The sequence below is a fragment of the Tasmannia lanceolata genome, unplaced genomic scaffold (genome assembly GCF_043159265.1).
Source record: "Tasmannia lanceolata isolate RefF3 unplaced genomic scaffold, GAP_Taslan_0.1 ptg000008l, whole genome shotgun sequence".
NCBI lineage: Eukaryota > Viridiplantae > Streptophyta > Magnoliopsida > Canellales > Winteraceae > Tasmannia > Tasmannia lanceolata.
The window spans coordinates 56,731,958-56,744,154 of record NW_027518685.1 but is presented as its reverse complement, the minus strand read 5'-3'; the positions used below and the strand labels follow the sequence as shown (position 1 = coordinate 56,744,154).

The window sequence follows — 12,197 nt, the reverse complement described above, 5'->3', positions numbered from 1 at the left end:
TGAAAATTCCGAATCTCTTGCTTTTCAAAGCGTAGCAAAATGAGGGTGTCTACAACTTGACATCAAGTCGTCCTTCAATTTGCTATTAGGACGACCCTGGCTTCACAAAGTGGGAGGTGTCCCCTCTTCTCTGCATCACAAGCTCAAATTCATGAAGGGTAGCCGAGTTATCACAGTTCGAGGTGACAAAGACTTAGAAGTCGGTGCTATCTTATCTGATCCCCATGGCAAGTCAGCCGAAGGTAGTGTCTACCTCAACGGGTTCCACCTCGATGTCACCCATATCAGCTGGGACCAAGCCAAGAAAGATTTGGTTCCACTCCCTCACGATATCAATCATGTTGTGTCCACTATGCTCAAAGTTAACGGATACATCCCTGGAATGGGATTAAGAAGACATCAACAATGAGTAGTTCAATTCGATGATCTGTAGTTTCCTTCCAACAACGGTAAGACTGGTTTGGGTTATCACAACACATATAAGAAGGAACAAGATATGTACCGCAGTCTAGCCCGGAGAAGGTCATACAAAAAAGCTGGCGAGGTCATGCCTATGCCAGATATCAGGTTAACTCTGAATGGTCAGTTTTGCCGAGAAGGAGAAGACTTCCTTTGCTATGATTTTTCGGAATGGTTTACACATCCCATAACAGGTGAGAGAGTCCCTGGTTTTTGGATTTTCTTTGCTACGGGTTAGCCAGGTGAAGAAGAAGATATTTTGTGGCGAAAGCAGTACAGGCGTGCAGAGACTTTAAAATTTGATTGAGCCAATTATCTTGAACCGGTACTGATGCAATCAATGTTCCAAGAAGACCCTTTGACAGTCTGCATGATTAGGGAATCCGTTCCATTGTTTTCCCCTCAGAGTATGATTACCGATGCTGGCAATTCGGAGCTCTCCAACTAGACAGACATCTTCATCCCACTCCTCACTACAGCTATCCCTTCAGATGCAGATTTCTCATCCTCTGAGTCAGACTCTTCTTCTGATTCTGACTCATTTTCTAAAAATGTTGTCAATGTAAATGAGCCTGAAGTAGGCGCGTTAGTCAGTTCTTCCGATGTATCTTTTGAATCAATCAAAGAACTTTCTCTGTATTCGCCTTTGTCTCTTGATAATATTGAAACTAATGCTTTAAATAACATCGAACAAACCTCCTCAGACGAGGAAGCTGACGAAACTCCCCTCGAGATTAAAAAACTAATCGAACAAAGGGAGCAACGTCAAGCAAAACCATTAGAAGATGAGTTTGAACCTATTAACATAAGCACTGAATCCCTCCCTCAAGAGATTAAGATTGGCAAAACCTTATCCCCTGAGGAGCGTGCGGAATTAATCAAACTGTTAAAAGAATTCAAAGAAATCTTTGCCTGGTCATACAAAGATATGCCAGGATTAAGTGAGGGCATTGTCCAGCACCATATCCCCCTCTACCCAAAATCTAAGCCGAAGAAGCAGAAGCTCAGAAAGATGAGGCCTAAATGGCTTCTTAAAATCAAAGATGAGGTGACAAATCGGTTGAAAGCAGGATTTCTAGAGGTCGTAACATATCCCGAGTGGTTAGCAAACATTGTCCCAGTGCCTAAGAAGGATGGAAGAGTGCGTTGCTGCATCGATTTCAGAGATCTAAATAAAGCTAGTCCAAAGGATGACTTCCCTTTACCTCACATTGATGTTCTCATCGATAACACAGAAGGTCATGCCTTACTCTCCTTTATGGATGGTTTCTCAGGATACAAATAGATAAATATGGCTCCAGAAGACAAGGCCAAGATAGCGTTCACTACGCAGTGGGGAACCTATTGCTATAGAGTAATGCCATTCGGCCTCAAAAATGCCGGTGCAATGTATCAAAGGGCTGTAACTACCCTCTTACACGACGTGATTCACAAGGAAGTAGAGGTATATGTTGATAACATGATTGTCAAAGCAAAAAATCGATCGGATCACAACCGCACCCTGAGAAAATTCTTCGAAAGAATTGCAAAATATAAGCTCCGGCTAAACCAAAACAAATGTGTTTTCGGAGTCACTTCGGGGAAATTACTAGGTTTCCTTGTCAGCCATAGAGGAATTGAGGTTGACCCTAACAAGGTCAAAGCAATCCAGGAGAAGCCGTCTCCACAAACAGAAAAAAAAGTCAGAGGATTCTTGGGAAAAGTTCAGTACGTGCGAGCCAATCTTCAAGCTTCTGAAAAAAATATGTCAAAACAGTGGAACCCTGAATGTCAGCAAGCCTTTGAAAAGATCAAAGATTGTTTCTTATCCCCTCCAGTCCTGTCACTAGCAGTCATAGGATGACCATTCCTCCTGTATCTTTCAAACACGGATACGTCCCTCAGATGTATGTTGGCGCAAGAAGATTTAGAGACAAGAAAAGAAACGCCAATTTATTATCTTAGCAAGATGATGTTGGAATATGAACTAAATTATACTCAGCTGGAGAAAACCTATTTAGCGTTGGTGTGGGCCACTCAAAGGCTTAGACACTACTTGTTATCACAAAGAATCTACCTCGTCTCTCGTATGGATCCGATGAAGTATCTCTTCGAGAAACCAGCCCTGATTGGCAGAACCGCGCGTTGGTTGTTGTTGTTATCAGAGTTTGATATCACGTATGTCACCCAAAAGTCTGTTAAAGGCAGAATCATTGCAGAACAGTTAGCTGATGCACCCACTGAAGATGCAGAACTGAGCCGTGAGTTTCCATACGAAGGAATCATGACGATCAGAAATGTCCCTGGTCTTACTACTTGGACCATGTATTTTGATGGAGCATCCAACTCGAAAGGCAAAGGGGTCGGCATTGTTCTTGTTTCACCTCAAGATGAGCACATACCAATATCTATCAAATTAGACTTTGATTGCACCAACAATGTGGCTGACTACGAAGCTTGCATAGCCGGTCTAGAAGCAGCTCTATCCTTAGAGGTACAAAACCTCGATGTATACGGAGATTCTCTGTTAATCATCTGTCAACAAATGAAAAATGGCTCACCAAAGAAGATAGGTTGATTCCATATCACACTTACCTTACGAGCCTGATGAAGAGTTTCCACAACACCAGCTTCACCTACATCTCTAGATTGAGAAACAGGTTCGTAGATGCGCTAGCCACCCTTGCATCCATGGTTGATATTCCGGTTGGGGTGAAGGTCCGTCCTTTGGCAATAAAACGACATGTCGTCCCAGCACACTACACATGGTTCAAATAGCAGCCAGATGCCCAGATGGAAAACCATGTTATTTCGATATCAAAAATCTTATCTCCGACAGGGGACACCTCCAGAGGCCTCTTTAAAGGAGAGAAGAGCACTACAGAAACTAGCATCTAGGTATGTCATTTGTGGAGGAGACCTCTACCGTAGATCATTTGATGGAGTTAAGCTCCTTTGTGTTGATGAAGATAGAGCCGCAGAAATCTTAGAAGATGTTCACTCCGATGTCTGTGGTTCTCACTTACACGGCAAGATGTTAGCACGGAAGATCCTTCGTCTTGGTTACTTCTGTACTACCCTTGAAGCAGATTGCTTTTCGTTTGTTAAAACATATCACTTATGTCAGATCTATACTAACCTAATACAAGTGCCGCCGTCAGAGCTACACTCGCTCACATCTCTGTGGTCGTTCTCAGTCTGGGGAATTGACATCATTGGCAAAGTCTCTCCCAAGTCATCCAGTGGACATGAATACATAATTGTTGCAATCGATTACTTCACTAAATGGATCGAAGCACAATCGTACGCTTCGATATCGTCAGCATCAGTCGGAAAGTTCTTTAGGGCCAACATCATCTGTAGATATGGAGTCCCTCACGAATTGATATCAGACAATGGTTCTCATTTCAAGAAGGAAGTAACATCACAGTGTGAAGAATTTAGAATCAAGCATCATAAGTCATCTCCATACAGACCTCAGACTAATGGCGTTGTCCAAGCAGCTAATAAGAATATCAAGACTATTCTTCGAAAAATGACCCGATCGTACAAAGATTGGTCCAGTAAACTCCCGTTCGCACTTTGGGCGTACAGAACGTCTATCTGCACTTCTTACACAAGTGATTTAATATCACTAATGTGTTTGATTGTCTAAGTTATAGATCATGATTGTATAAAGACAAGATTGCTTGGATTGAGGCCAAGAAGCTCTCATTGGACCACATTCGGAAGGCCAAGACATTGGAGATCTAAGACGCATGAAGACTTGAAGCATCGCAATTGAAGATCGAAGTCGTTTTAGAATGTAAAGATCCAATCCTAGTTTAGGTGTTTAGAGGCATAAAGAAAGTAATCTCACACACCCTAAATGTTTAAGAGATTGTCCTTGTGGTGTTCCAACACTTTGGAACCCTCATAACAATCCCAACTTGGTGTAGAGTTGGAAGCCCAAATGAATAAAGAAACAAGAATTGAAAATCTGCTGGAAATAGGCTTCTCGGAACTCCGAGAAATTCCTCGGAGCTCCGAGATTTGGTCCAGTAACATTTTCCATCTTCTGTTTCAATTCCCGGAACTCCGAGAGAAATTCTCGGAGTTTCTCGGAGTTCCGAGAAATTCTCGGAACTCCGAGAAAATCTCTCGGAACTCCGAGACCACTATTTCGGGAAGAAATTATAGCCGTTGGGTTTTTGCCAGAATTACGACTATGCCCCCAAACGGTCATATTTTGGGTTTTCTATATATGTGGGTATTCTAAACTTCCCAACTATCAATCCTAACACTCTAAAAACCTATTGGAATATCGTAAGAGTGTATTAAGCTTGTTTTTGCCTCTCATCCTCTAGAATTAGGATTTGGATCATAGGCTTCAATTTGTACATCTTCTACAAACATTGTGAACCCTTGTGAGGGATTTTTTTTATTTTTTCTTTCTTGTTCAAAAGATTGTATTCGGGCGAGTGTTCGGAGAAGCGGAGCCCACTCTCCGTGGTGAGGATTGCCACCAAGGTTAAAGGAAATTGGAATTGTAATCGGTACCGATCTTCGCCGAAGTTAAGAAGATTGACATAGTGAAGCCATCGACGAGTTTGGTTGGTGGAGTGGAGTAGGCCTCGCGTTTTGAGGACCGAACCACTTTAAATCTCGGGTCCACTCTCTCTTATCTCTTGCTTTATATTTGCCTTGCACTAAGGATTTAACTTGTGTGCTTGATTGCCATTTTGATCTCTTAATCTTCAAAATTGGGTTAGAGTTTTCAAAAGCTTAAAACTTGTTAGTAACCTAATTTTACCTCCTCATAAGTTGTCATTAGAATAGTACTCGGGCCTACCCTTGGAATTTCACTTGGTATCAGTACCTTGGCTCTTAAACGATTTTCTTTTCTTAAAATCTTTGGTAAATTTTTTTTAAAATTTTAACAAGGGAAAGATAATAAGATCATTGGCAACTTTCTAATTGTGAAATGGCAAACAGAAATGGAACCGGACTTCCGGAAGGCCATTCCACAACTAGACCTCCTTTCTTTGATTGGTCCAACTATGGACATTGGAAGACAAGGATGCGCATCTATCTTCTTTCGATAGATGTGGAGCTTTGGCATATTGTTGAAAATGGATACACTTTGCCTTCCAAGCCATTTGAAGAATGGAATGTTGTAGAGAAAAGGCATGCAAATTTAAATTACAAAGCTATAAACTCTTTGTTTTGCGCCTTATCTACGGAGGAGTTTAATAGAGTAGCTCTTTTTTATTCCGCCAAGGTTATTTGGGATACTCTTGCCGTTACCTATGAGGGAGCATCACAAGTCAATGATTCCAAAATAAACTTGTTAAAGAGCAAATATGAAATGTTTAGAATGGGTCAAAATGAAAGTATTTCCGAAATGTATACCCGATTTTCTAAAATATCAAATGAATTAGTTAATCTTGGTAAATCTTATCCTACTGATGAGCTTGTGAGTAAGTTGCTTAGGTCACTTCCTCCACATTGGGATCCAAAGATCACCGCCATACAAGAATCAAAGGATCTCAAGACGCTAACTATAGAGGAGCTTGTAGGATCTCTTATCACTCATGAGATGCTCCTCACTAGCCGACAAGATGAGAAGAAGCCAAAAGAGAAAGAAAAAGAGAGTCGATCCTTAGCACTCAAGGTGAAAGCGGACTCATCTTCCTCAAATGAGGCTGATAGTGATGAAGAAGAAGCTTTGAGAAAATTCAAAAGCTTATGGAGAAAGAAGCACAAAAAGGACAAAAAGAAGAAGAAAGAAGAAAGTGAAGTAGAAGGATGAAATAAACAAGAGGGGGGTGAATTGATTTTAACACTAAATTAGCCCTTTTGAAAATTAATTTGTGAACCCTAATTTGAATTTTCTTCTCTTAATTAGATTTTGGTTAGTTTAAATGAGATCAACACAAATAGAAATACCAAACCAAAATTAAGAATGAAAGTGCAAGAATAAGAAAGAACACAGCGATATATAGTGGTTCGGGCAAAGCCCTACTCCACTCTTCTTAAGATCGTCCTTAAGGATTTCCACTATTGGAGACCTCCACGATGCCCGGCTCCGAGGCAATTACACTTCCAAGGGATATTAAATAAGGATGCCCTTACACCTTTACACCGACTCTCCTTCTTCGCCGAGTTCTAAGCGATGCTCCCTAGGGTATTAAGGTAGGATGCCCTAGCCACCTTTACAAGAAATTGAAGATAAATAGCTTAGCTTCTTCTTGAAAGCTTGATGCTCTTTGAAGTCCCTTGATTGCTCTTCAATAGTGATAGCAAGTGAAAGCTCTAAATCCAAACTCAATAGATTTACAAGTGCAAGGCAAGTTTGGGAAAAACAAAATCTTAAGCTTGAAAGGGTTGCAAGTTTGCTTGAATACTTAAGAGGGTTTTTCAAAATGTTCAAGAGAGAGGAAAATAATCCTCTTGATGTTGTATATATAGCATTTGACAAAATATGACCGTTTGGGGGTGTTGATATCAAAAACCAAAATTTAATTTAAATCCCAACGGCTATTTTTTGGTCTGTCGCGAGGTTCTCGGAGTTCTGAGAAATATTCTCGGAGTTCCTAGAGAACGGCCAGAAGATGGAATTTTTCTACTGGACCATTTCTCGGAGTTCCGAGAAGCCTAAAAATCAGCAGATTTTGTGTTTTTATTGCTTGTTTGATTTTTGGCTTTTGGAACTCAAACCCTATGATAATTTTGGAATGTTTATGAGGGTCCCAACATGTTGGTCCACCACACAACCATTCACTAAATCATTTTAAGTTCTTAAGTGTTTATGAAAAACTCTTTTAAAAACACTTTTAAAAATACTTTGCCTTGTCTTGGAAATCTAAAGAGAAAGGATGTACAATGATACCTATGTAACCTTCAAATTCTCTTTAGTCTTGGTCTTCAATTGATCTTCCATCTTTTGTATGCTTGCTTGAGAGATGATGTGAGCTCCACTTAGCTCCTTTGACTCTTGTGTTGGTACGTCTTCATGCATGACCATGTAGAGTGTTGGTTTCTTCAATTGATCAATCCTATCTTAAACACAACACTTCAAGGCAAATTGATTAGTATTCAATAACACAATCAATTATGTTTAGAATCATAAAAAACAAGATAGGAGAGTAGACCCTTGGGCTTACAAAGGAGGAATAAGATGCTATAATTGTAAGAAGACGGGACACAAAAGACCGGAGTGCCCTCTTCTCAACTCATCTTCCTCAAAGTACAAGGGAAAGAAGAAGGATTGGAAGAAGAACAAGGGTCTTATAGCCGCTTGGGATGCTTCTAGCACCTCGGGAAAAAGCTCAAGTGAAGGGGAAGCTAATAAGGATGATCTTTGCTTCATGGCACTCACCCATGAAGATGAGGTAAATTCTAACCCCTCTTGTAATTCATCAAGTAGTGATGGTAGAAATATATCTTATGATGAATTGTGCATTACCTTGCATTCTCAAATTTCAAAAAATAAAGTTAAAAAAAAATCTATTTCAAAATTAGAAAATGAACTTGATGTTTTGAGAAATGAATCTTCTTCTTCCAAATCTCAAGCTAAAGTAAAAATTGAAAATTTTAAACTTGAGATTGAAACCCTTAAGGGTTGTTTGGATGAGAAATCTTGCCAAATTGCTAAACGCCAAAATGTGGCAAGCTCTTCCAAATCTTATGAAGATGACACTAATGATTTTCTAAATCAAATAACCCATCTTCATAATGAAAATGAAAGGTTAAGAATATGTCTCCATGGATTCCTAAATGGTGATAAAATTATTGACATAATCTTGAAGAAGGCTAGTCATAGACCTAATCATGTATTTTATGATAGGAGTAGTCTATCTAACCCTCATGTTAGATGCCATTATTGTGGAATCAATGGTCACTACCAATCCAATGTGCATCTAAGATTAGGGATTGTGGTGGAACCAAGAAATCTTGGGTTCCTAAAGCCCCCATATGATTCTCTTCATATGTATTTTTAGATTAGGGGCTTACACTTAAAATTGAATATCTTTTTATGGTTGGTTAAATATCCCCTCTTGTGTTGAATAAAAACTCTAAATAGGGGGGGTTCTATGTTTGTCTTTTTCCTTGAAAAAGGGGGAGCTTAAAATTGAAAATTTTATCCCTTTGATTTTCTTTTACCCCATCTTTTTTATTGATGCCAAAGGGGGAGAAAAATCTATTGTAAGGAAATATATGTATGCTTGTATTAGAAAATCTCTTGTGCTTGTCATCATAAAAAAAGGGGGAGATTGTAACCCCAATGGTTCCCACCTTGGCATTCCCATCTTCTTTTGATGATTCCAATACACAAGTGATTTAATATCACTAATGTGTTTAATTGTCTAAGTTGTAGATCATGATTATATAAAGACAAGATTGCTTGGATTGAGGCCAAGAAGCTCTCATTTGACCACATTCGGAAGGCTAAGACATCGGAGATCCAAGACGTATGAAGACTTGAAGCATCGCAATTGAAGATCGAAGTCGTTTTAGAATGTAAAGATCCAATCCTAGTTTAGGTGTTTAGAGGCATGAATAAAGTAATCTCACACACCCTAAATGTTTAAGAGATTGTCCTTGTGGTGTTCCAACACTTTGGAACCCTCATAACAATCCCAACTTGGTGTAGAGTTGAAAGCCCAAATGAATAAAGAAACAAGAATTGAAAATCTGCTGGAAATAGGCTTCTCGGAGCTCCGAGAAATTCCTCGGAGCTCCGAGATTTGGTCCAGTAACATTTTCCATCTTCTGTTTCAATTCCCGGAACTCCGAGACCACTATTTCGAGAAGAAATTATAGCCGTTGGGGTTTTTGCCAGAATTACGACTATGCCCCCAAACATTAATATTTTGGGTTATATATGTATATATATATATAGGTATTCTAAACTTCCGAACTATCAATCCTAATACTCTAAAAACCTATTGGAATATCGTAAGAGTGTATTAAGCTTGTTTATGCCTCTCATCCTCTAGAATTAAGATTTGGATCATAGGCTTCAATTTGTACATCTTCTACAAACATTGTGAACCCTTGTGAGGGATTTTTTTTGTTCTTTCTTTCCTGTTCAAAAGATTGTATTCGGGCGAGTGTTCGGAGAAGCGGAGCCCACTCTCTGTTGTGAGGATTGCCACAAAGGTTAAAGGCAACTAGAATTGTAATCGACACCGATCTTTGCCGAAGTTAAGAAGATCAACATAGTGAAGCCATCAACGGGTTTGGTTGGCGGAGTGGAGTAGGCCTCGCGTTTTGAGGACCGAACCACTTTAAATCTCGGGTGCACTTTCTCTTATCTCTTGCTTTATATTTGCATTGCACTTAGGATTTAACTTGTGTGCTTGATTGCCATTTTGATCTCTTAATCTTCAAAATTGGGTTAGAGTTTTCAAAAGCTTAAAACTTGTTAGTTACCTAATTTTACCTCCTCATAAGTTGTCATTAGAATAGTACTCGGGCCTACCCTTGGAATTTCAGTATGGAAGCTATCCTACCCATCGAGTTGAAAATTCCGTCACTCAGAATGATGGATGAAAAATGGTTGAAAGCAACGTACCATGTACAAGGCTATCAGCGCAGATTAGATAGCGCTTTCAACAAGAAGGTTCGAATCCGTGAACTCAGAGAAGGGGATATGGTGCTTAGAAAATGTCGAGCTTCTATCTTCGATCCACGGGGATGTTTAGGCCTAACTGGTCTGGCCCCCTACGTCGTTGATAAAATCTTGCTCGGAAAAGCCGTCAGACTTCTTGACCAAAACGGGGATAGAATTTCTAAACCAACTAACCTCGATCAGTTAAAAAGATATTACTCTTAAAAACGATCGAAGACCTTCTTTTTGTCAAATCATAGTCTAAATGACTCATCACCCCCATTTCTCAGCAAAATCACGAACTAACGGACCTGATCCCATCCTCTTTGGGATACATGGACAGCCTGGTCAATTCAGGTCCAGTCCCATTTGGCGAAACCAAAGCACCCAATTAGTTTCCTCACAGAGAAGCCTCGAACTACGCAGACCTGATCCCAACCATTTCTTGGTGTACGTAGGCAACCTGATCATCTCGGGTTCGGTCATCATTGGTAAAACTAATAAACCTTCTCAGGATCCCCACAGGTCTTACAAATGTCCAAAATAAGAAGATCTGAAGATCCGATAAGTCGAAAATCTGAAAGGGCGGCTTAGGCAAAAATTATGATCATCATACCTGTAGAAATACAACCTGAAACATGTTTCTAGCAAAAGTAAAGGTATAAACGGTCCGTCAAGTTGAAAAATCAGCAAAGGATGACTTGATTGTTGGTAGGGCATATCTTCAGAATAACCAGTTAGAGAATTCTTTGGTCCAAAACAAGATGAGTTAATACTTCAAACAAACTAAAGGGTCTCTGGATCATGATTAATAGCCAGGGGCAGGGAACACTACCTATGTGTAAGAACATTTAAACTCATCCATCTGAGGTTTCTACTTACTAAAATAAATCAAAAGCATTTGTTTCAGTAAAGTCAAGTCTCCTTTCTTTCCTCCCTATATGAAAATTTAGAAAAATAGAAGTAATTCCATCTTTTCCTCTCAGCTAGATCCTTGCTCAGCTCAGGTAATCATATGTTGAAGGACAGCACAACGGATTCCTTTATCTCAGAAGGTCAGGATCCTACTCAGTACCCCGCGTACAGATCTCAGAAGATCATCTCAGCATCCCATGTACAGATCTTAGACGATCAACTCAGTATCCCGTAGGCAGTTCTCAGAAGATTAGGATCCAGTTTGGTACTTCGGGTATAGAAAAAGATTTGAAAAAATGTAACCTTACAGTCTGTGGCTATTAGAGTGTATTTTCCTTTCGTTTGCAATAAAAATGCTACCCTTATTTCTGACCCTGTATTTAGCTTTCTCTTGTCTTTGGGAATGAATACACTAGGGGCATTTTGTATTGTTAACCACAAAAATATGATTATTAATACAAAATGCATGATTAAATCATCAAGAAACCATGCAAGGGGAATTTTTTACATTATTAGTAGTCACTAATAATGCAAAAATGCTCAAGAATGTTAGCCTTTGTTAAATACTGCACTTTCATATATTCAAAATCCAAGTTATTTCTAGAACTATACTAGGGGCATTTTTGTATAAATACCCATATAGAATGGATGCCTATTTATACAAAAATCCACTTTTCTCAAAAAGCAACAAGCACAAACAATTGCAGATAAGAACAAACGAGTCAAAAGTGATCCATATATATGTCTGATCAATTACAAATTACATCTCATCACCAACTGGGGGAACTAAAAAGAGAACAAGCAGAATACATAAATCACTGCCCTGGTGGTGGTGAATCTCTCAGATCCCGCTCTGGGCGATCCCAAACAAAGAACGGGGAGGGCATGTCTGTCCTAGGCTGGGAAGCTGAAGAACCCCTTGTGTCTCCACCCCCTGAAACCTGGACACTACCCAGCAAGCAATCTAGCGAACTGGAACCTATCCTGGCGTCAAGCCTGTCACGAGTCAAACCAGGCTCACCTCCAGTAGCTGCGGCTGCTCTGTTGCTAGGACCAACATCTGGCGCCGAAGAAGGAGGTGCATACATGCCTCTGGGACCAACTCTGATCCTCACCCTCGTCGCCGGGGCGATGCTCTGTCTCTCCGGCCTCTTACCCCGCCTGCGATCAGGCGAGGTAGTCTCAGCAACCTCAGAGTCCTTTGGGACGTAGTCCTCATCAGTCTCATCGTCTCTATCGTCGGTACTGT

General features: G+C 40.1%; 1 protein-coding gene across 1 annotated transcript; it reads left to right on the top strand.

Moving 5' to 3' along the window:
* Positions 1-2,407: 2,407 nt before the first annotated feature.
* Positions 2,408-3,016, top strand: LOC143883076 (uncharacterized). Its single transcript, XM_077386438.1, has one exon. It carries the CDS (start codon positions 2,408-2,410, stop codon positions 3,014-3,016), a length of 609 nt encoding a protein of 202 aa, XP_077242553.1.
* Positions 3,017-12,197: the final 9,181 nt, after the last annotated feature.

What these genes read in the sequence shown, in the direction of transcription:
- LOC143883076 (XM_077386438.1), top strand. Translation starts at nt 2,408, where the DNA reads ATGATGTTGGAATATGAACTAAATTATACTCAGCTGGAGAAAACCTAT.